This window comes from Primulina tabacum, chromosome 11 (assembly GCF_025594145.1).
Source record: "Primulina tabacum isolate GXHZ01 chromosome 11, ASM2559414v2, whole genome shotgun sequence".
In the NCBI taxonomy this organism is placed as follows: Eukaryota; Viridiplantae; Streptophyta; class Magnoliopsida; order Lamiales; family Gesneriaceae; genus Primulina; species Primulina tabacum.
Window position 1 is genome coordinate 35,296,636 of NC_134560.1, and position 23,037 is coordinate 35,319,672.

At 36.0% G+C, this 23,037-nt stretch overlaps 4 protein-coding genes and 1 long non-coding RNA gene across 10 annotated transcripts; 3 read left to right on the forward strand and 2 right to left on the reverse strand.

Moving 5' to 3' along the window:
• The first annotated feature begins 174 nt into the window (after positions 1–174).
• On the forward strand, positions 175–1,959 carry LOC142519079 (protein TAB2 homolog, chloroplastic). The gene is made up of 5 exons (XM_075621981.1): positions 175–770; positions 909–978; positions 1,166–1,337; positions 1,433–1,576; positions 1,658–1,959. The coding sequence occupies exons 1-5, from the start codon at positions 265–267 to the stop codon at positions 1,915–1,917; spliced, it is 1,152 nt and encodes a 383-aa protein (XP_075478096.1). The 5' UTR covers positions 175–264; the 3' UTR covers positions 1,918–1,959.
• Positions 1,960–2,789: 830 nt separating this feature from the next.
• LOC142517806 (uncharacterized) lies at positions 2,790–10,541 on the reverse strand. Of its 4 annotated transcripts, none has more exons than XM_075620265.1 (12): positions 10,360–10,541; positions 9,873–10,218; positions 8,590–8,767; positions 8,471–8,520; positions 7,977–8,069; positions 7,810–7,898; positions 6,897–6,975; positions 6,660–6,742; positions 5,880–5,958; positions 5,081–5,786; positions 3,790–4,366; positions 2,790–3,462 (listed from the first exon to the last, which is right to left on the reverse strand). In XM_075620265.1, the coding sequence occupies exons 1-12, from the start codon at positions 10,389–10,391 to the stop codon at positions 3,330–3,332; spliced, it is 2,445 nt and encodes an 814-aa protein (XP_075476380.1). In that variant the 5' UTR covers positions 10,392–10,541; the 3' UTR covers positions 2,790–3,329. The 4 variants fall into 4 exon arrangements, with proteins under 4 accessions (XP_075476380.1, XP_075476381.1, XP_075476379.1 ...); XM_075620266.1 differs by having other exon boundaries at positions 9,879–10,218; positions 10,360–10,540; XM_075620264.1 differs by having other exon boundaries at positions 7,810–8,069; positions 9,879–10,218.
• Positions 5,948–6,747, forward strand: LOC142517808 (uncharacterized). Its single transcript, XR_012813392.1, has 2 exons — positions 5,948–6,478; positions 6,632–6,747. It is a non-coding gene; the product is annotated as an uncharacterized LOC142517808 (long non-coding RNA).
• A 1,184-nt stretch (positions 10,542–11,725) lies between the features above and the next one.
• On the forward strand, positions 11,726–16,215 carry LOC142517689 (peptidyl-prolyl cis-trans isomerase FKBP42-like). Of its 3 annotated transcripts, none has more exons than XM_075620075.1 (8): positions 11,726–11,962; positions 12,217–12,304; positions 12,915–13,097; positions 14,025–14,114; positions 14,504–14,688; positions 14,782–14,904; positions 14,988–15,135; positions 15,846–16,215. In XM_075620075.1, exons 2-8 carry the CDS (start codon positions 12,268–12,270, stop codon positions 15,965–15,967), a joined length of 888 nt encoding a protein of 295 aa, XP_075476190.1. In that variant the 5' UTR covers positions 11,726–11,962; positions 12,217–12,267; the 3' UTR covers positions 15,968–16,215. The 3 variants fall into 3 exon arrangements, with proteins under 3 accessions (XP_075476190.1, XP_075476189.1, XP_075476188.1); XM_075620074.1 differs by having other exon boundaries at positions 11,729–11,962; positions 12,211–12,304; positions 14,988–15,140; positions 15,868–16,215; XM_075620073.1 differs by having other exon boundaries at positions 11,729–11,962; positions 14,988–15,140; positions 15,868–16,215.
• A 151-nt stretch (positions 16,216–16,366) lies between these two features.
• On the reverse strand, positions 16,367–21,252 carry LOC142517688 (sugar transporter ERD6-like 5). Its single transcript, XM_075620072.1, has 18 exons — positions 20,988–21,252; positions 20,679–20,741; positions 19,363–19,452; positions 19,202–19,261; positions 18,693–18,758; positions 18,549–18,614; positions 18,395–18,470; positions 18,258–18,322; positions 18,080–18,172; positions 17,900–17,980; positions 17,730–17,814; positions 17,625–17,668; positions 17,488–17,550; positions 17,357–17,416; positions 17,231–17,281; positions 17,052–17,111; positions 16,847–16,961; positions 16,367–16,739 (listed from the first exon to the last, which is right to left on the reverse strand). The coding sequence occupies exons 1-18, from the start codon at positions 21,162–21,164 to the stop codon at positions 16,609–16,611; spliced, it is 1,446 nt and encodes a 481-aa protein (XP_075476187.1). The 5' UTR covers positions 21,165–21,252; the 3' UTR covers positions 16,367–16,608.
• Positions 21,253–23,037: the final 1,785 nt, after the last annotated feature.

The window sequence follows — 23,037 nt, forward strand, 5'->3', positions numbered from 1 at the left end:
ACCCGTAAAATCGTTTCAAACAAGTTTTTGACCATCTAAAATAATACCATATTGATTGTATGATATGTGACAAAAACTTCACCTTCTAATCAAACTTTTTTAAGTTCATTACTAAAGACAATTATATATTATATTAAAATTTTTATATATTTAATATAATTTTCTTTTTTCACATGTAAATGTAAGTGGTGGATAACTAATCTAACAGCTCTTCCAAGATCCTCCCACCAATTCCTTATCCCCACTCTCCCCAGACAACCTGCGATGGCTAGTTTAAGCTTCCATACCGCAAGAATCGAACACCCAATTCACGCACTCGATTCCCTCACCAAGACCTCATATTATCATCTCTGCACAAAGAAACCGTCCCACCAAAGAATCTTGAAGAATCTCCATTTCCCACCCTGTTTTTCAGTCTCTGAAAGTTCGGTTTCCTCCACCCCTTTGCAGACCAAAAGCGGGGAAGTTCTTGTTGAAGATGATTCAGAAGAAGAAATTGAGGATGACCCAACTGCAGAATTGTGTTATTTCGACCCCGGAACTGATCCGGGGAGCATCAAAGAGTGGCAGGTGGATTTCTGCTCTAGGCCGATTCTTGATATACGGGGAAAGAAGGTTTGGGAGCTTGTAGTTTGCGATGAATCTCTTTCCCTTCAGTACACCAAGTACTTTCCTAACAATGTCATTAACAGTGTCACTCTTAAGGATGCTTTAGTTGCAATATGTGATGATTTGGGTGTGCCTTTACCAGAGAAAATTCGTTTTTTCAGGTAATTTATTTAATTGTCTTTTCATATATATATATATATTCTTGATTGCAGGGCTTCTTTTTGTATATGTATTTTCTTGGGTTCGATTGAAAAGATAAAGTTGGAAATTGATTATTCGTGTTCTTGAATTGATAATAGGTCACAGATGCAGACCATTATAACAAGAGCTTGCACTGAGCTTGGTATAAAGCCAATTCCAAGCAAACGGGTGGGTGTAAATGGTTTTTTTATACTGTAAGGTGTAATATAATGTTTTATATCAAGAAAGTTGGTATTTTCAGTTTTTATGAGAACTATGAAGGAGAAGTATGGTACTTGGTTAACTTATTTTGAAGTGTTAAAGTTCTAAAATTCTGTATTTGATTAATCTGTGCAAATTAATCTGTTCGGTTCAGTGTTTGTCTCTGGTCCTGTGGCTAGAAGAACGGTATGAAACCGTATATACTCGCCATCCCGGTTTTCAGAAAGGGTTAAAGCCAATTCTTTCACTTGATAATCCTTTCCCTGTACAACTTCCAGAGAATCTGTATGGAGAAAAATGGGCTTTTGTCCAGTTACCTTTTTCAGGTATCAAAAACTTTTCTCATCGAGCTAGTAATTCTACGTTTTAGCATCTTTTGGTTACCATTACAACACTAATCCATCCAGTCTTGAATCCTCAGCTGTTGCAGAAGAGGTGGCATCTTTGCAAAAAAGATTGGCCTTTGGTGCAGGTTTGGATTTGGATCTTCTTGGGATTGAAGTAGGCGAAAAGACATTAGTTCCGGGGATCGCTGTTGGATCTTCCCGAGCTCAACCGTTGGCAGGTTTCAATGCTATGTATAGACTCTTCTTAGCATCATGTTCTTTTCCAAGCATTGTATTCATGTTTGCATTCACTGTTGCAGCATGGATGAATGGTTTAGAAGTATGTTCAATTGAAGCAGACGTAGTGCGGGCTAGTATAATTCTATCCGTCGGGATTTCAACCCGGTACGTCTATGCAACATACAAGAAAACACCAGTCACTACACGCGAAGCTGAAACTTGGGAAGCAGCAAAAAAAGCTTGTGGAGGCTTACATTTTCTTGCTATTCAAGATGACTTAGATTCAGACAGTTGCGTTGGGTTTTGGCTATTATCAGACTTGCCACCTTCACCTGTATGATTTTAAAGCTTTAGTAAAACCACCACAAGTAGTTGCTTTGTATTTCGAGAATTTTGTTTACACTGAGCCGAAGATAATCTCAAATACAAGTATCTTGCAACTATTTTTCTAAAAAATTCAGGTCTTCCATTTAATATACGCCAAATTTCACCAACTCTCGAGGTCAGAAATGTTAGGTTATGGTTTTTTTCGTGTCTAAATCGCATCGGAAGTTTTAAAATTTTATTTTGACAATCAAAATATTATTTGGCCACTTGTATGGTTTAAAGTAAAATAACATAGATAAGATGTTTAATAATATACTTTTAGTGGAATTTTTTCCTCAGCACCAACTACTCCGGTATTAGCGGACGTAACTCTTGTTGTAAATCTCTGCCAACGTTCTTCAAATCTCCTTTCTTTGATCCCCATATCAGGTCCACGACCGCATCGAATGTTCCTCTTCTAAAATGCACTAGAAATTTAGAAGAAGTTTTTCCATTGGAGATCAAAAATTGAGAGACGGCTCGAAACATTGTGATTATTCAAGGTGGCCGAATTATTGGAGAGGAACGGAGGAGGATTTTCAAAAATTAGGGTTGCTTGGAGGACAGGGTTATGGCTCCTTTACCTTAAAACAAAAGCCATAATCTAATTTCATAATTCAAGGTTTAGGTTCTATTTAAAATAAAGATTGTTTATTACAAATCAGTGAATAAATTCTCCACCTACCCGTTGACTTGCAGAACATCTCCTCTAAAAAGAAATAGGGCAAATTATGAAACTTTATACGATTCTTTGTGAATACAAATTGTGAAAGCAATTGAGAGTGAATTTATGTACCACACTGGGTAAAAGAGTTGGATAACTTCAGATACTCCAAGGATTGAAGGTAAAATAACAACCTCGACATTCTTTGCATTACTGGTCTCAGCATCAACAGGATTTTAGACAATTCCGATGTCAATGCTCAATTGTGGGTTTGCCAAATGGATACATGAAGTATTATATTCATTTACAGATACTGAACAGCAACTGAGCTGAATTCAACTCAGGCATTCCTTACACAGTTCATAGGATAAAAAAGACAAACTAATCTAGTAATGACAAAAAGTAAAAGAAAATCCCAGCAATATCTAACGAACTAACTTCTGAAGGAACAGAAGCATGGATTCATCAGCATTTCATGAATGAGGAACAAAACAAGCCATCCCCTACTCTTTGAACGGATTCTAGTGCAGCAAGGATTGTCAACAAGATGATGAAATGGAACTAGAAAAACGAGGCTCCACGTTCTGGGGGCTTCTTGTAACTATTAATGCAGCTGACTAAATTAGATAAACATGTCAAAGTTGCAATCAAACTTTGACGGCTCTCTCTCTCTCTCTCTCTCTCTCTCTGACAGGACCCACTAAACTAAGCGAAAATCAAAATCAATGTTTTTGCTTCTGAGACACAAAACGAATTCCTTGCTTCCCCAGTTCAAAATTCTTGGCCTTTCCATCATCAAGATCTATGCTGACAGTTGATGTACCCTCAAAGACTTCTACTACTGTTCCCCTATGCCTGGAAGAGATAAAAACGAAAAGTTAAACACCTATGCACCAAGTAATCCAAAAATGTTGATCATTTGAAGGAACAAGACATCAACACAACTGGAAACTGTTATGTTAGGTTGGCAATACTTCATCAAATCACCAATTCTCTGCTTGGGAAAGAGGGAAAATTATATTGGAATCAGATGTCAGGAAAAATCAATTAAATATTTAGGAAAAATAATAATTTACAATTAAATTTTAGATCCCCCATGGCCCATCCTTGAATACAAAACCCAACACAAACCCTTGAAATCTAAGGTATCCTTTAATATTTCATTCCAAGAGATTCACTCACCAGGAGTTTGTGGAAAGCTGATGAATTTCCACCCTTTTCCCAGCAGCATTTTTTCCTAATTTTTGTAATACCCAGTTAGCATCAGTGAACTCCTTCATTGTGTTGTCTTCATGCCATTGAGATGAATCTTCATCTCCTTGTGCTGGTCTCCTACGTTTTGATCTTTGACCCCTGGTATATGTTATCTCTTCCTTCAAGGCGGTCTGGTTTCCGTACTTTGAACTGTTGGGAATTTTGAACTTCAAGTAAGGCTTATGGTTTTTCTCTGATGCCTGTGGGATCGATGGAATGCTACTTTTGTCATCATTCAAATCACCAAAAATAGCAGGCCCATCTTCTGAGTACATCATAGAATAATCTTTGTTCTTCCTGCTAACTATGATATCTGATCCACTCCTTGCAGATTCAATATCTTCAGTGGCCCTTTTTCCAAGTTCTGAATGCTTATTCTTTGGAGAAACAGACTCATACCCATCATTAAAGTCTGAGACTTCTGAATTGTCATTGTTGATGTTAATCAAGTGACCCTCTTTCCCTCGTAACATGGAAGCTTTCACCAGGTCAGCAGGGTAATGCACTGCAACTCGAAAGATATGTTTTTCTCAGAAAAACTATTAAGGGACAAAATACTGCAAGATGGAAAAAAAAACCTTCTTATTGCATATGCTGGCTCAATCAGGCTCAAAGAGATCTAGAGTATTGAGTTCGTATTACAGCTAAAACAATAAAAGTTTTTTTTATAACTCTGTTTCTCCAACATGAGATATCTATCCTCGTCTTGTAATTTTGGAAAATCTTAGCCTGCAGATGCACCCAATTACACATAAAAGGACTCGTGCAGACTACTTTCACATTTACATTGCGTTGACAGATGAAACTTCATCAAGGGAAAATCAAGGATTTAAAGTTCTCAGAACGTTCATCGAAATAGTTTTTTTTTTCCAATTTCTGTTAAATTGAATTCAAAGAAGATTTAAGATGCGTAGCTACATGCTCTTACATATTACTAGCTTGCAAAACTTGAATACCCAAAAAGATTCAGTTATCGGTAAATAACTATTCATAATGTGTAATTTCTACTGAATGACTTTTCACAGAAACTTGAATACCAAACATATCATTAGCATGCCAAACTTGAACGCACAAGAAGTTTCAGTTATCAGTAAATAACTATTTATCGTTTAATTTCTACATAATATGACTTTTGGCAGAATAAACATCTAATTGTGTGCCCAGCAAAGCTTACCAATTCAATAGGAAAACGTATATACAAATGTATCACAGAACGTACATTTTGATGAAGTCGAATCTTGTCCCTTTCTAACAATTGAAGTGTCAGATCTAGAAGTTCTGGTGATATTTCTGCTTCGTCCACCCAAATGTATAACTAGCTTTGGTCCTTGAGCACCCTTAGCCACATTAGTGTTGTTGCCAATGTCCTCCTTGTTAGTCGAATCACGAGGTTTATTACTTTTTATTTTGATTGTTCTCGATGTCTTATTTACATTAGTTGTTGTAACCTCATCAACATATTTGTGTTTAGAGACACCGGACTCGTCAACTGAACAAATGCCGTCTGTTAAATTTCCAGTCACAGGATCAGAAATTTTTTCTTTATTTTCATCACCAGTTCTAGATCCAGACAATAGTCCACTCATGTGATCTTCAAAACTCGGGGGACCATCAGTTCCAAGTGTAAAAGATGTTTCATTCCCTTTTTTCTTTCCGTACTTCTTGTTCGAACACTTTTTTCCATTTTCTTTGTCCTTTCTTGGTGAGTTATCACCCATCCCTTTTAGAGAGAACTTCAATGAACTGCTGTATTCATTCTTTGACAACAGAGATCCACTCTCTTCATCATCTGAAAAGGGTGAAATGTCAAATATTTCTTCCTGAGCTGGCAAACCAGTAGCTGCCCTCAAGCTAGCAATCAAATCCTTATCGGTTTCATCTCTTCTTTTCCAAAGCTCCTGAACAGCCTCGTCAAGATTCCTAACCTGATAATGCGATAGATATTAAGGGAAAACATGAGAAAGGGGAGAACTTACATGGCACACATCTCTAGAAACCAGTTAAACAGAAAATCTAACCTGGCAGCATTCTCCACGACAAGTAGGGCACACATATTGGAGATTTCCATCAACTTGAAATTGACTATACTTGGCATCACTAAAATGGTGGCCAAAAAGGTTAGGTTGAGGCAAGAAAATCAAAGTATGATGCAATTAGATTGGGACTTATCACCAACGTAGCAAGTTCTCTAAACTAGAACACAAAGTTTGATGTAGTACCAGATAAAAAACAAAACAACTCAAGAGAAAACAATTAACAAACTCCAACTAGTCATCAACCATTCTGTTAGGAGGTGGAAATACCAACTTCCCTGGGAAAGTCATGGATCCATCCTATAATTAAGTCAACTATTGTTGACCAATTGGGAAAATATGGCCAAACTGATATTTCACATGCCTGCAACTCAAGTCACACATTCATGCCAAATCCTGAGCTTGGGGTGCTAATTCAGGAGCCAAACAGCAAGTGACAAAAGGGAACTACAAAATGTTCTAAGTAATGAAGAGGAAAAAGAAAGAATACAAAATATTCCACGGCAGCAAGGCTGTGTTTTTCGGTTTTCAGTTCACTTTTTATCACCTAAAAATTCGTGAACAATTTTTAGAATGGGGAAAAAGTGAAATTTTGATTTAGTATTTGGCTGATACATATTTAGTGATGTGATAGGTAAAATGGGTAAGTTTGTTTACATTACCTTTAAAAATAACTAATTTAGCAATTTAAAATATGATAACGCCAAAAAAAGGAAAGGAAATGTGCAACTGAAAAGGGTCGAGGAACAAGTTTTAGAGAAAAACCTGATCCCGTCACAGGGACAATGTACCCAGCTTTGGCAGATATCACAGCAAACCATTGGTGTTGACTCGGAATCTCTATAGACCTGCAGTTTTTAAGGAAAATAAGCAATCAACTTGTTTTGCATTAAATCAAGTCAATATTTCACCTTGTTCATGTCAGGTATATAGGTAACATTAGCGAATGGATATTGAGGATGCACATAAATGCATAGGAATATCCTTGGCACTATGTTGTACCTTCAAACAAACAGGGCAGTAGTTTCCCTTAACAAATAATCTTCCACAAGCATCACAACAAGTATACCCTAGAAACCACCTGCAGCAATTCAAACATAGTATCATGAGAAGTGAAACTTATTTTACAAAATTTCCATGTTTTCTGGAGCAGAAAAGGGATAAACCGTAAGATAAAATTTATGGGACAAACATACATATGCATGTATACATATAAATAAGAACATACTATATATTCAACATATTTCATAAATTTTAATACAATTATCCTAGGTAGTCATTATTTAAAATTGACTCATTAAAATTTCAACTAATACATTGAATACGATTAAGAAATTAAAATGTTTTTGAATACATAAGTTCGAGTCGATTGATACAATTGAGATTTACTGCAGTTATTATAAATTTTTGTTAGAAAATATTAAGGGATTGCTTTTCTCCTGAATAAATAATTTGAAGAATATCAGGAAGGCTGCTTTTCTCCAGAATTGCAGCAGATTTAACACCTTCAAGCTCAGCTATATTGCATACGTACTATCATGAAAGAAGGCAAAACCTATGAGATACAATGACATCTGCAAGTTTCACAATTCACCCGGCCTCCTCCTTAAAAAATAATCCAAAATGCATTAATGCACTCTTACACCGTTTTAATCATGGTCAAACACTAAAACCCACTTTCAAAAAACCCAAAACTTAATTCATAGAACACCCAATACTTTATTCATCAAATGTACTAGAGAACATGATATCAGAAAGGTTGATATTCGTTAGTTGAACTCTACATAACTTTTTATCTGTAAACACCGAGAATCTAAGACGTAAAAGTAATATCAGCAGGACCAGGGGTGTGGTAAAAACAACATGATATAATCCATATAAGTGAGAGTCTTTAACAAGCGATGAAAACTCATACCGAACACTTAGACCATTTCCTGGGACAGAAGAACCACAGCTGTGACACTTCGTATGCTTTGGACACAAATAAGGACCGTGGCCAACATTCTGCATGTTTAAAAAGTGAACTAAACGAGCACATATAATACCAGTATAGTTGCAAGAATAAGGGATACACAGAGCCACCTTATGAGGAGGTTGCTGGCAGTAACAATGGTAAGCACTATCACATCTTTTGCAAAACATAAATTTATTGGGATCTCCTGTCCTTCGACAAACCTAAGGATAATAAAGTAGAAAAGGTAAGGACAAGTTGCATCTACATTTTCATTAATTTCTATAAACAATCAGAAGTTAGATGGGGCCTCAAATCTGACAATTCCAAGAAAACATTCGAAGGGTTGAAAAATATGCATCCTCACTCATCCCTAGAACATATAAGTTTCAGTGAAAAGGGCTAATTTTAAGTAACTGGAATGGTCAGAGCAAAAAATTGTGCCATGTACGCCTCAATTTTTTGTTTACGTGTGCAATTCTCATGCTAGACATAACATTATGGACTAAAATGACATTATCCATAGCTTTGCATGAGCGCAAATTTTCTACACATTTATCACAGTAGAATAGCTTTCCCATAACGATATAGAACACATTCTACAAGTCAGATTTTTTAAAATCACCTCACATGTTCGGCATGAGGGGCAACTCCAAGAACTCCAGTGAAATAGATCTGTGACCAAAATTCCATCACAAAAAGGTACAAGCTTGTTTTCCATAATTTGTTTACCACATTTAGTACCTCTATTTCGAGACCAAGATTTTAGACAGCTCCTGTGATACTTCTTGCCACAACTATTGCAAGCTAGCATTTTTCCCGTCCTTCTACTTCCGTCATTTTCCCCACAAAAGCATAGCCGGCACATTATTTTGGTATTTGATTGACCCCCCTCTTCTCCAGTAACATCTCTCACATAACCCTGCTTATTTGGTAAGCATGTCAAGGAAACAGATGACTTTTTTTAATCAGAATTATATTTACAAAACCTTAAAAAGCAACTATTCGAATGTATGTGCCCTGAATTAGAATGAAGTCCCATTAACCAATATAGTCAGACTCATGAATTCTCTACACGTAATGAGCAGATCCCTACTTACACGACAAAAGAATTGACTCATAATGGCACGAGAATCGATTGACTTATAACGGGTCAATTACCAAAACTGGAGTCATCAGTGACCATAAAGAAAATTTTAATGTTGACAAAATCAAGAGCTAAAAGTTATAATACCGTTACCAACAATTCGGTGATAAGCGACGATATCTGTTGCCGTTACACATTAATATCTATTTTATTTCCAAAAAGAGTTCTTGACAAATGTATTCAAGCGATGTCCTTAAAGGACAACATCAAAGTTATCCAGAATCCAGATCAAAGAAATGGGTAACAATCTGCTAATACAATTATAAATTTCCCATGCACATGGAGCCATGGTTCGCTGGAACGGTCTGGAATGGTCATACTGGAATTGAAATGACGCTTGTCACATCAAAGTTTCAGGAAAAGTGATGTCCGGTAACAACTGCCGATTTCTGAAATTGATGTCATAAAAGGTATCAGCCATCACGAAAAAAAATTATGCTCTGTAATGGCGCTTTTTTAACATCACGTTGTGATTTCTTGGGATTTTAAGAATTTTTTTTTGTTCTTCTGTTGGTAATTTTTCAAATTTCTGGATTTTTTTAGTTTTCTACAATAAAAATCCACGGTGGTCGCCGCGACCATTCCATTAAATGTCAATAAAACTGATACAACAGCTTACATGAGCCCCTCAGCAGCCGTGCACCGACTGCATGGCCCAATTTTCGTATGGAAAAAGAACTCCTATGAGGAGAACACATTTGCTTGATCTCATTATAATCAACACCAAAACATGTAGAAAGTATATGCATCAAAATACCTAATGCAAACATGTGGAGAACACATTCAGGTGGTTGTTACCAATAAACTAGAAATTGCATTGCAATCCAATGTCTCGGAATTGAAAAGAAACCTTATTTAGGCAAAGCATGATTACTAAAACCCTCACCATCTTATCACCAGACTCAAAACTCCTCGCATAATCCTCAGCCACGTTTGAGGCGGCGGCAGCTTGTTTCTGCAGCGCTGACCTCTTAACCTTTGCGGAAGCATCACCCTCCCCAGCTCCACCTCCCACCGCAAGGGTTTCCGGAATTTGCGGCAGCGGAGCTGGGGAAACAATAACCTTCGGCACCTTGACCTGAATCGTCGCATTCTCCCTGGCTTTGATCGACCACGGGTCGTTCAAGAACTGCTCGACCCCAGCAACCTCCTGCAAAAATTCCTTCAGGCCCTTCTCGCTCTGCAATCTTCGACGAAACCCAAGAGCGCAAGAACATATCTTTCGACTGCAAACACACAAAAAAAAAGAAAAAAAAAGAGAGATTTATACCAACTCAAAAACCCATCTAGCAGACACACACACACACTCCACTGCGCGTAAATCCACACATGAATGGGCTCAGTCCACGGATTAAGAGAGAGATTACCAGGTAATTGGGCAAGAAACATGAAAAGCCATCGAATTTGAAAAAAAAAATATATATATATATATTAAGGGGAATTATTTTTAATTTTCCCTTGAGCGAGTGGTGGTATTTTCGTGCAGACAAATTATTTATTTTTACGGCGCTGATATACTGGAAAACCCACGATTATTTTGAGGGAGAAAGAGTGACGAAAGGCAATTTGTGAATCATCAGGCCTTGCTTGGTTTATATATTATGGGGAAACATGATTTTGCTCCCCTCTGCTTTCAAGAATTCTACATTTAACAGAGATTTCTTTTGAATATTATTTTATTTTACCATATCAAATTTGAATGATTCGAAACTCGAACTATTAATCATATTTAGCTCGAATTAGATATCAACTTCACATATTCTTACATTTTAAAACGAAAATGCTCGTTCTTGTTACATTTGGGGTGTTCGACTATAAATTTCTCTTAATGGAAATAATCAAAAAAAATTATTAGATTTTTAATTAATGGGTTTTTGGGGTTTATTTCATCCTACCCATGTGGACATTGCCCTCATGATAGGATGGATGACCAAGATTTGTTCATGCATATACAGGACTCACTTTTTTTTTTAAATTGTATGTGTGGCAAAGATCTTTATCTGTTGAAATGAAGTGAGGGTAGTGACTACATAGGTAGGATCTCATCTACCGGTTTTTGGGGTATGAAAATTTGCCAAAGTTGTTATTCTAAATAATTTTTCAGTATGATTTTTTTTTAAATATAATTTCCCCATAAATAATTTGTCATGGTTTCCTTGTCATTAGGTATATTACAATTTACAAATAAAGAAACACAGGTAGATCTCTTGTGAGACGGTCTCACGAATATTTATCTGTGAGACGGGTCAATCCTACTCATATTCATAATAAAAAGTAATACTTTTTCATAGATGATCCAAATAAGATATATGTCTCACAAAATATGAGCGATGAGACCATCTCACACAAGTTTTTTGCCAAGAAACACATCTACGTAATTTATTAAACTTTTTATTTTAAATAATATAATAATATTATTAAAAAAATCTTCAAGCTAGTTTGAATATTATGCAACTCAAATTTTTAGATATTTTTGGCTTAGATTTGGCTCCAATTATATATGAGTTTTACATATTCTAACATTCACTTTCATAAATTATACTTGAACCATTAATTGGAAATATAGACTCGAAAAACATTAACGATTTTCGATGACAAAAAAAATTATGAAGAAAATATAAAAAAAATATTAGTTTAAAATTTATATATTTAATTTAAATAAAAAGATCGAAAAATATTATGAACATAATTGTTTGAATGAATTTACGATGGATCGATTTCACAAAGAAGCTCGAATGGATCGGACGGATGAGAATTATTCGAAATCTTAACGGATCTTCTATTTGTATTGGATCCGACCGGTTTACCGAAAACTGTTCGAGCCTGCGAATATTTGGTCAGTCAAAGCAATTCATTCTCTTTCTCCAGAATTTTCTTCGATTGGTACAAAGACAAACACACACTTTCACGCACTCAGAGGTGAATAGGATCCGGCAATGTGTGTATAAGCAGAAGATTGAGCTGATCAAGGTAATCGTGCCACTGTTGCCCTCTTTATTAGGGTTTTCTGAATTGAACACCATTTTTGGCTTTATTAAACTGCTGGACCAGAGAAGTGAAGTTTGCTGCGTTGATTCATTTTTGTTATTTGTGATTTCGTTGATTGATCTACAGGCCATTTTGACTGGAGTGACTATTATTGAGTATCATATGATCTGCCTCTAGCTAAAATTTATGTTTTTTTTACTTTCTTTTTGTTGGATTTTGCATTGTGAAAGATGCAGATTGAAAGGAGTTGATAACAGATATCGGTAATCTCTTTTAAGATATAAATAATGGTGGAATTGGAGGAGCAGCGAGTGCCTTCGCCAGGTAGTTATCATGTTATGGCGTTTTTAATCTCAAGTTTGGTTTAGAAATTGTGGTGTTTTTTAAATTTTGTGTCAATACTTCTATTGGATGCCCGGAATCGTGTGGTGTGCGATAGCGTGTCATTTTCCAAGCATTGTGTGAGGTGCACGAATTAAAAATTGGATAGTTGCTACACACACACACATATATATGTATGACCATGTGTCGAAGACCTGTTCCCATAATCCATAAATAGCTCTGGTTGAGCAACTCAGCAGGGCTGGGGCATGCTTCTCTGCTGCCCCAAAGATAAAATGTTACAAGTTTTTAAATTCCCTGAAAATGTAAAATTATCTGAAAAATTGGAATTCACTTGGTGTAGTTTTACTGATCTTTCTAAGATGTTTGATTTTGGGGAGTCATATATTTAAGACTAATACTACTGTTACTTTGATAATATGTATTATTGTTAACTTTACTCCTAGAGTGAACCCCTTACAGCACTTGAATCACGAGGGTAGTGTTTCTCTAGCAATGTGAAGTATTTTCTGTATGCAGATCAATTATAAAATGGTTATGTTTATTTTAAAATGAGAATATTTGAGATGAATAAAACATGAATCATTTGCAGATCGAGATGGTGATGATGAAATTGTTGCTGAAGGTGCCTCAGTTGTGCATGGAGAACTTCCTCAAGATGACAGTGGCCCCCCTAAGGTTAGTTCTGCTGTGGAAGTTCTACATGAAAAAGTGACAAAGCAAATTATAAAGGAAGGCCATGGTCAGAAGCCATCAAAATATTCAACATGCTTTTGTAAGTCCAATGATAAGATTTTATTGACCTCTTAATTGCTTTCCATGAGTTATTAAATGCTCTCCATGAGTTGGCATATTTGTCTTTTCGATTTAGATAAATGATGTTAAATAGTGAAGATCCTTGTATCCATGCACGTTAGCATCCCATGGACTCGACATTCTGCCAAATGATGGGGATGGATGACCATGATACTGTAACAAAATTCATGTCTGACTAAATTTTATCTATCTGGAAGAACGTTTGTAAGATTTTAAGAAAATCCTGAAACATGCTCATGAGAAGTTTGAAAAAGAAATACCAAGCCATGAACCGAGGGAACACAATAATCTTCTACAGTTGGGAAAGGTAGTGTAGATGTGGGACGATAGCAGTTTCGAGTATTTAAATAATTTCAGGAATGGTCCTATACCTCAATCTGATTCTCCTGGATGTTATAATGTTCCTATATGAACCAGATTCTTATTTCTTATACGATTTTGCTTTATTGTTTGGAAATTTTAACCGATCATAGCCTTTTTACATGACTTTATTCCTCTTCTTACTCGTAGATCTTTGCTTTGATTTATGTAAGGAATGGGTGTACCCTCATGAAGGCAAATTATGAAACTGTACACGGGTCGAATTTGACTACCTTGTGTGTGTGAGTTATCATGAAAATGGTTGCTGGACTTGCAAGTGCCGTATCTTTGTTCGGATGTTTCCTAAAAGTTTTTGAATTTCAAATTTTTTATGTTATTCAAATAAAACTCTTTGATCCGGATGCTGCTCATGTAATGTTATTGTGGACTTTCATTTATAGTTTGAATTTTCACTTGATTCGTTTCTTTTGAAAGGGCAGTTTAGGGTGATTTGCTTGCTGTGTTTGAAATTTCCATCGCTTTAATGGGGAAGAGGTACACAAACTAACCCCAAAATTTTTGTCAGTGCACTACAGGGCATGGACTGAAAGTACCCAACACAAGTTTGAAGATACATGGCATGAACAGCAACCCCTTGAGCTTATCCTAGGCAAAGGTAATACATAAGGAATTATACATGTTGGTTTTCGAAAAGGTGGTAACTGTAGTTATCTGTACACACACTCGTTTGGATCCTTTTATGACAACTTACAAAATATCCTTTGCCATTCTTTTGTGCTACTAGTGTGTAGTAACATATCTCTTTCTAGGCTAGTTTGCTGAACTTCTTTATTAATGGAGCTACGGAGATGACAGTTATTCTGAAGGATTTTATCCTTATATTGCAAAAAGCCACTATGAAACTTAAAGATAAATATTTATTTTTAAAAGATTTTTTGGTCCATGAGAGTTCATTGAACATTTTCATTGATGTACCGTGAAAAATGATGGGATATAAGTTTCTTGCAAAATGTGTAATATTTGTCTTCTGATATTTTCCTACAGAGAAAAACGAAAAGACTGGGTTGGCTATTGGAATTTCTAGCATGAAATCTGGAGAACGTGCATTGCTTAATGTCGGTTGGGAACTAGGATATGGAAAAGAAGGAAATTTTTCTTTTCCAAATGTTCCACCAAAGGCGGATATTGTGTATGAAGTTGAATTAATTGGTTTCGATGAAACCAAAGAAGTGCGTGTTTTATATCTCTCTCCGTGCTTAATGTTTTCGTAGATTACTTTTGATTTCCAAATATTCACTCTCTCCTGACTAATCATCACACAGGGAAAAGCTCGCAGTGACATGACAGTAGAAGAGAGAATTGGTGCAGCAGATCGAAGAAAGATGAATGGGAATGATTTGTTCAAAGAGGATAAATTGAAGGAGGCAATGCAGCAGTATGAAATGGTTGCAAAATTACTGCTCTTAACTACTTTTGTTGTTTTCATTTTCTTAATTAACATTCCTTATGGCATTTTTTTGTGCTTTAGGCCATAGCATACATGGGAGATGACTTCATGTTCCAGTTGTTTGGGAAGTACCGTGATTTGGCTTTGGCAGTAAAAAATCCTTGCCACCTTAATATGGCAGCCTGCTTCATAAAGCTCAAGCGCTATGAGGAAGCTATTGCCCAATGTGGTATTGTATGTAGATACTTCCTGAAAATTCATCCACTCAGAACTGTTTTGACTGTTTATTTTCTTTCATTTCTCTCATCATCAAATTTTGTTGAACCTTTATTCAGCTTCAAAAGTAAATAGTCCCTTGGTCAATGAAATGTGCCGGCTAGGATCTTGTCTCTTTTGGAGGAAACACGAGTTTATCGCCTTTTGATCCTAATGTTAGTCGGACTACACGTTTCTATTACATTTTTCCAAATATTGAGTACAATCCAAACATTTGAAACGGGAAAACTATATCATAGATGATTTCAGATACTTAAATGTAATATCAAGCGGTTTTAATAAGATCCAGGATAATGTTTACAGGAGAAAAACGAGGTGATTTTTAACAGAACGTAGAAACTTGATTTTGCACAACGATGGTCAGAAAAATTGCGTTTTGTATCTAAAAAATTCACAAGCTTTATCACTTGAATTTTTCTTTTCTTCTTGATCACGTGGTTCGTGTTCTGTTTCCCATAGACCTACTGGGTTACTTTTTCACTTTTCGGTATTTTCTTTGTCAGATACATGATTTGCCAAGTGTTTGCTATAATAGCTAAACGGAACTTTGCATTTTAAAAAAAAATGGAACTTGAATTTCTGGATCAATATGATGTTATCTACCCTTACTATATCATTTGTACTCTCTTTTTTTGCTGGTATCACTACCATAATAAAAATAAGACTTGAAAGATGTTGCGGCTAGGTGTTGGCCGAGGAGGAGAACAATGTCAAAGCGTTGTTTCGACGTGGCAAGGCTAGAGCGGAACTTGGACAGACGGATGCTGCTCGTGAAGACTTCATGAAGGCCCGGAAATTTGCCCCTGAAGACAAAGCAATAACAAGAGAGTTACGCCTGCTAGCAGAAGATGACAAAGCTGTTTATCAGAAACAGAAGGAGCTCTACAAGGGATTATTTGGATCACGTCCAGATCCAAAACCAGAAACAAAAAATGGGCTTGTTTTGATTTGGTATTGGTTGCTGTCATTGTTCTCTCGACTTTTCAAGAAAGAGAGACGAAAGGCCGACTGATGTTTGATGCGAGGTTTACATATACAATTGTTTAAGAATGAATACAAGGGATGCTAATGCAGACAATTCCTGTTTATTGAGTTTCAGGACCAACTCGGAGTTCAGCTCGTGTCGGTACAAACAATGATAACATATTCCTTCTTTTTCCCACTAGATTTCCATTTTCTAAAACGATACGTAAATTGCCAGTACTGGGTATTGATTTATGGGTGCTCGTGCTCGAAATTGAGCTCGGTTTATAGAAATCCTCGAGCATGTTAAACTTGACGCGCTGTAGCAAAACAGCTAGTAATTCTCTTGCACAACTAAATTTTTATTTTGCAAATAAATTTCCAAAGCCTCCAAACAAATATTCAACATTTCTCCACCATCCATGTGCAACCTCTAAAGAGCTTTGCTGCCTACATGTAGTGGCTACTTTGCTAAACCGAAGGATACCAAGGATGCCTGTATTTCTTCCAATGTACGTCCCTTCGTTTCCGGAACAAGCTTTATGACAAAGATGATCGTAAATCCACAAATGGCTGAGAAAATGAAAAATGTACCTGAAAAATTCGAAATGGTATCACCAGGTTACTCGAAAGTTTAGAGCTCATGTTTACTGAATTGGTAGGATATTGGAAACTAAAACTAGAGGGGGCCAGTGTATCACCTGCAAAGCTCCACTGTGCAAGAAAGTTGAATGAATATGTTATAATCCAAGAACCAAACCAGCTTACCACTGCCACCAGGCTTCCAGCTACACCTTTCACATTTATAGGAAATATCTGAAATATCAAAGAAATGTCAGACATATTGGTGAGATTTGAACTATTTCTGGCAAATATATAAGGTGAAGTTCTGATATAGTGTTGTACCTCTGACATTATAACCCAAGGAATGCCTCCCATGCCTAAAGAGAATGATCCCGTAAAAATCTGATGAAAAGTTAAACAAGTCTTTGGTCATTGGAGCCAATGGAATGAGAAATGCTTATAGGATATGCCAATATTCTAAGTATTGTCACGTTTTCGAGTTACTAGTGACAATGGATTACCAAGACTCCACCAAGAGATAGAAAGGGGCTGGATTCCCATAGTTTAAGGTCCTGCAATTGGAGGATAATATACAAAATGTATCCAGATCAACATGACGCGTGAAACAGATTGGTACAAGATAAGACCTGTAACAAGAATGATAACCCAATCGAGAAACAACCCAAGCATGTTCCTGCCGCTGAAACCTGAAACAGAAAACCTTTCAGAAGATGGTCATAAAAGCTAAATGAAGGTAAGGGCGATATAATCGTGTTACCAAAAGCAGTGGACATCTCCCAGACTTATCCATCAATAGGACTCCTAAAACAGTCATTGGAACCTGCAAAAGGGAACTATATGAAATGGGAGAAATAGAATCCAACAATCAAAAAACGAAATACAGAACATAGAAACCTGAATGACAACCATAGCTGTCGTGCCCACTTTTTCTGAAAAACCTGTAATAAGCTAAAGATTAGAATTATTCTTCCTACTCATCTTTGAGTAAATGTTCTTTACCAGCTGACACAAATATAGAACTTGCATAGTATGCTATTGCATTGACGCCTCCAAATTGTTGTAACACCATCAGGCCGACCCCGATCTGTGAATATGAAACACGTACTTGGACATCGTAAGTCACATAAAACAAATCATTAATCCTCTTGTAGAAATAGATGGAACCTTACAGCAAGTGAGTGAGCATATTTCCATTGGAACAACTCTATTATGCTGGATTCCTTGAATTGTTCTAAAGTTACAGTATAGTCCTACGAGTCCATGAACACATTGTATGTGTGTCAAAGCAAAAGAATAAGCTGGAAAATTTAAAAATCATCCTACAAGCGTTAACAAATAGAAGAGGCTACTCTAATTTCAGCAGCTTCTTCAAGAATGTTAGCTCTCATCCCGCGCAAGCGCACCAAAGATGATTCACTGCCATCCCACCGACCATTCTTAGCCTGGAAAAATTCGAACACGACTGAACAGACCTATTCCATGATCTTCAAGTTTAACAAACTTCAACAATATTCAATCTGAGTTTACCAGCCATCTGGGGGACTCTGGAATGAAGAATAGGCCCACAAGCTGTATTACACACGGGATAATTCCTAAAATTCAACCTGATCACTTCAACTGCCTTGCACATATATCAAAGAAAGCGAATATGGAAAGGAAATTACCCGTCAAAGCCAAGAGACGCCATGTTATGACATTACCAACTAGATACATTACGGAGGCACCAAAACATATCATCAACTGAAGCATCCGAAGCACACTAGCCTAAGCAGCTATAAAAATTTTGGCTTGAAAGTATGAAGCAGATTTCCATTTTACCTGGTTCACTGCTGTAAATGCTCCACGGAGATTCTTCGGTGTTATTTCCGCTATATATACAGGTACCTAACATAATAAGAACTGTAAAAAACCTTCAAAGGGTAAATCAAGGAAGGGAATTTGGGAGTATGAAACTGTATGTACCACATAAGAAATAATTCCGACTCCAAATCCTGTTGACAACCTTCCAATGTCAAGCCACAAAGCATTCTGTTGGGAAGCAGTAATCAACAACAAAAATGAAAGACTTAAAAAAACTAGTTGACCCTGCACGTAGACAAGTATTCGTACATTCTTTTCGATGTACCACCAGTAAAATTTTAAATAATGTGAAGCAATGTCTGCTTTCTTCTCTCATACAAACACTGCCCCTCAAATGTATAATCAATTGAAATTGTGTGAGTATTTATTTAGACGAGAATAAAAGCATGATATAAACTTTCCTCAAGAAACTTGCACTTTACTTAGACTTGCACATGGAGATCATTATGTTAGCCTTTACACAAGTTCTTGTATGTATATTTCCTTTCCCTTGACCTCCTGACTACAATGAAGTTCTTAGTCCACCCACGAATAAATTCGTACCAGAATGCAAATTGAATCTTTCCAACTCATCAGAGATAAAAACATGAGTAAACAATGAGCAAAAATACCTTTGAAAAGACTATAGCAAGCCATCCAAAAACGTTAAACAACAGTGCGATGCCCATGGCCTGTATTATTTCATTAATTTTGCATGATCCAGAGAAACAAATAATTTCCATAGGTGAAATTTTGTAATATTCAGGCAAATCAGGAAAACAAAGGAGCTTACTCCTCTTCTCCCAAAGAGATCTGCTACCTTCCCACTAACCACTGCACCAACCATTGCTCCAATGGTTGATATTGAGCCAAACAATGAATACTGCGATGCAGAATCTAAATGAATGGTGTGGGTAAAATATACCACATACACATATATAAATGTTGCCAAAAATGTGAATTGTAAACATAACTGTTAAACCATCATCAGAAATGAACTTATTTATATAAAGTTTGAAATGCTTTCTTGTCGAAATATTGCCTTACATTAACTTTGTTCACCAATTGACACTCACTGGCGTGGAATAATCATTTTAGCACACCAGAACACCACTTACTATTCTCCTTCAACAATGATATTCAAGATTGGATGATGCGATTTGAAGGGTTGAAATACAAAGATAGTGGAATAAACCGGAGCATTCAAGTTGTCATCAACTTCAGAACAAAAGAATATGCCTCTAAGATGTTTTAGAATAAGGGTAGCTCCACAAAAGAAAAACGAAAGCTAGTTCAAAGCCATTATAAGATCTAATCTGCTAGGATAAGAGCATGAGAAAACATAAATTTGTAAAATCGAATGTTTTCATGTTCAAAATAGCCAAGTAATTTCAAAATTGCTGTAAAGTTAGTTCTTTGCCGACTATCAAGGATGGTGACAAGAGAGCAAGCCACCAATCCTGGACCATGAAACAGACAGGCACATACTCTCCTTATACTTGTTGAGCAGCACGCTTAATAAAGGCCAAACTGTTTCTAATGTTCTCATTAATTTTTACCTTGCTGCTACTGTTTCTAGCAAACCTTGGGAAAATACTGAAGTTAGCTGGACCCAATCTTATGCAAATGTGAGGAAGTGATCAGTTGCTATCTCTAATCCCGTGCTTTTTCCTTTGATGTGAAGGTGTGAGAATCAATACAATACTGGCACCGTAGTAAAACCTTAAAACACCACGGAAATGGATTCTACTCACGTTGAACCGCTTTTCCATTATAAAAAAATTTCATCAATAAACATATTGTTGGTGCATTTAAAACTGTTGCATCAGATTTTTTACTCTTTCCATATTTATCTTTGTTGTTTCAACTAAAAAAAAATCAAAACACATCCTCTTGCAACACTGACGGGTCACCAAGTACTGGCACAATATCTGGCTCATTTCTATACAGAGAACAATCTGAAATTAGTTACAGCAACAAATTGGGTAACTTGTCTATTGAGGTCCTGGAATTCATAAAACATGAGAAACAAAATATAAGAGTGAAAGTTTACTAATACAACTAAAGTTCATATCTTCAAATGTGTAGGCAACTTCAAAATTGATTTACCTCTGCCAAGGATAGACCTAGATCCTTAAGAATCTCAGACTGCGCCGGGGATGAAAATCCCACCTGCAAATTTATAGCACAGGCATTCCAATTCAATTCACTAGTTTTAAAAGAGCGCCACCAACAATCAACAACAGGTTGAAGGGTAAAAAAATTTCAAACTCTGCCAAATTTCTATAAACGATATTTAATATATATATTAAATAGTCATAGCCCACTCTTTGATATGCCTGAAAAACCAGTGGACAAGAAAACAAAAAGAACAGTAATCTATATTTGAACATGATCATGCATTCAGTGAAAACATACAGCAGAACCAAAAACAAAAGAACCCAAGACTGCGACGAAGGTGCTGAACACAAGAACACCGGTCATGGTGGCAGAATTGCTCCGCCGCTCGCCGCCGTGGACATCTGAAATTATCCTCGGAAGCAAAGGAACGCTATTGCTACCGGTGGCTTCATCAACTATGGCTTCCGGCTCCATTTAGGACAGTGAATCAACAGCGAGGATCACTTCGTAAACAAAGAAATTGCTCGAACAGGAGAAATGGCGTCGAGTGTTAGTTCCTTGTGGAGAACGATGAATTGATTTATACTTCCAACAAATTTATAAAAATTAATTAAATTATAGATTTTTTTATTATTATTTAAAATAAGCAAATTGACTAATTAAATACCCATATAATATATATAAAATAAAATAAAAATATTTTAACAAATAAAATAAGCCATTTGACTAGTTAAATACCCATATAATATATAAAAAAACAAAATAAAAATATTTTAACAAAGAAAATATAGTTTTGGTAATAAATTATTCAAATAAGGATATGCTCTGATTTTATGGTATATTGATTGAGAAAATCTTGTGCTACTAATTATTTTAGCCTTTGAATAAATTTCTTTATATATAGATTGTTTATATTATATTTTTAAGCATTAATTCCTAGACCAATTATTTGACCATATTCTCACAATGTTTTAAATTTTAGAAATAACATAATATTATATACATGAATAATTATTTTGATTAATTATTAAAAATTCGCAGAAAATATTATCTAAAGTTTTAAATTTATATAATCTAAAAGATTTCCATAAAAAAATAATAACACCAGAAAATATGCTGTCAAGAGTGCGATGAATTTGTTATTACTAATTTTATACTATACAATTTTATATATTATATAAGAGTGCGATGGACTTGTTATATTTATTGTATAGCATTTCATGTTTTGGCCGCATAAAAATAACTTACACATTAACTATTGAAGAAAAACATTGTTTTTATAATTGGATCGGTGATCGAACTAATTTATCTAAAAAATTCTAACTAGTTATATTGATTTAGCTTGATCGTCGAACTAAAATATTATTATATTAGACAATATATATATATATATATATATATATATAACAAAGTTTAAAAATTAAATAATTATATATAGTTATTCAAAACAATTAGGTGCCAAATATTTTTGTTCTTTACTCAACTTCGTGCGTCTCGTGTACGCATCGCCTCAGCTATCCTTAGAGAGTATCTTCCCATTTCTACATATATGAAAGCATGAAAAGTGTAAAACGGACCTGTTTTTGTACGGTTTCCGGTCATCCCAAAAAACACGTGTTATACGCTGGGCTTCCCACCAAACCAAAAGCATTCGTTGTCAAGAGTAAGTTGTTTGTCCCACAGTTGTTGTAGCCGGTTTTCCCTTCTCCTTTGTTTTCTTCTGCTCCTATCTGCTTTCCTCCTTCCTTCTCAGGTTTCTTCTCCCCTCCACCTTCTCTGCTGTACGTCTCCTTCCATACCTCCGATTACCTTCTGTTTTTTTTTTTTGGCGCACTGTTTTGCTTACGTGTTGTCTTTCCCCTTCCACCGTGCTCGTTGTTCGTCTTCTTTTCTACCGCCGGCTAACTTTCGGCTTTCTATCGATGTTTCGCTTTGTTTGTGCGTCGTTTTCATTTTATCCGCCGTGCTCGTTGTTCGCCTTCTTTTCTACCGCCGGCTAACTTCCAGTTTTTTTTTGGTGTTTCGTCTTGCTTGTGTGTTGTTTTCATTTTATCCGTAAATATTTATTAACTTCTTCTTTGGTCACCGTCCATCTTCCGGATTTATTTTTTTAGAATTTCTCCCAATGGCGCGATCTACTTTGATTTTGCTTTGAAGAGTGTCAATTAGGTGCGTTTTTCCTTCGGATTCGTTCAAATATGGTGTTCCTCACTCGGTTTTTCTTTGAAAGACCTTGCTTTTTCCTCACGGTTATTTGTAGTGTTGTTGTTTTTAAATATTGCTTTACGATTTTCTCGGCTACTTTGTTTTTGATCTAACGCTTAGCCTCGGCACCCAAATATCTAGG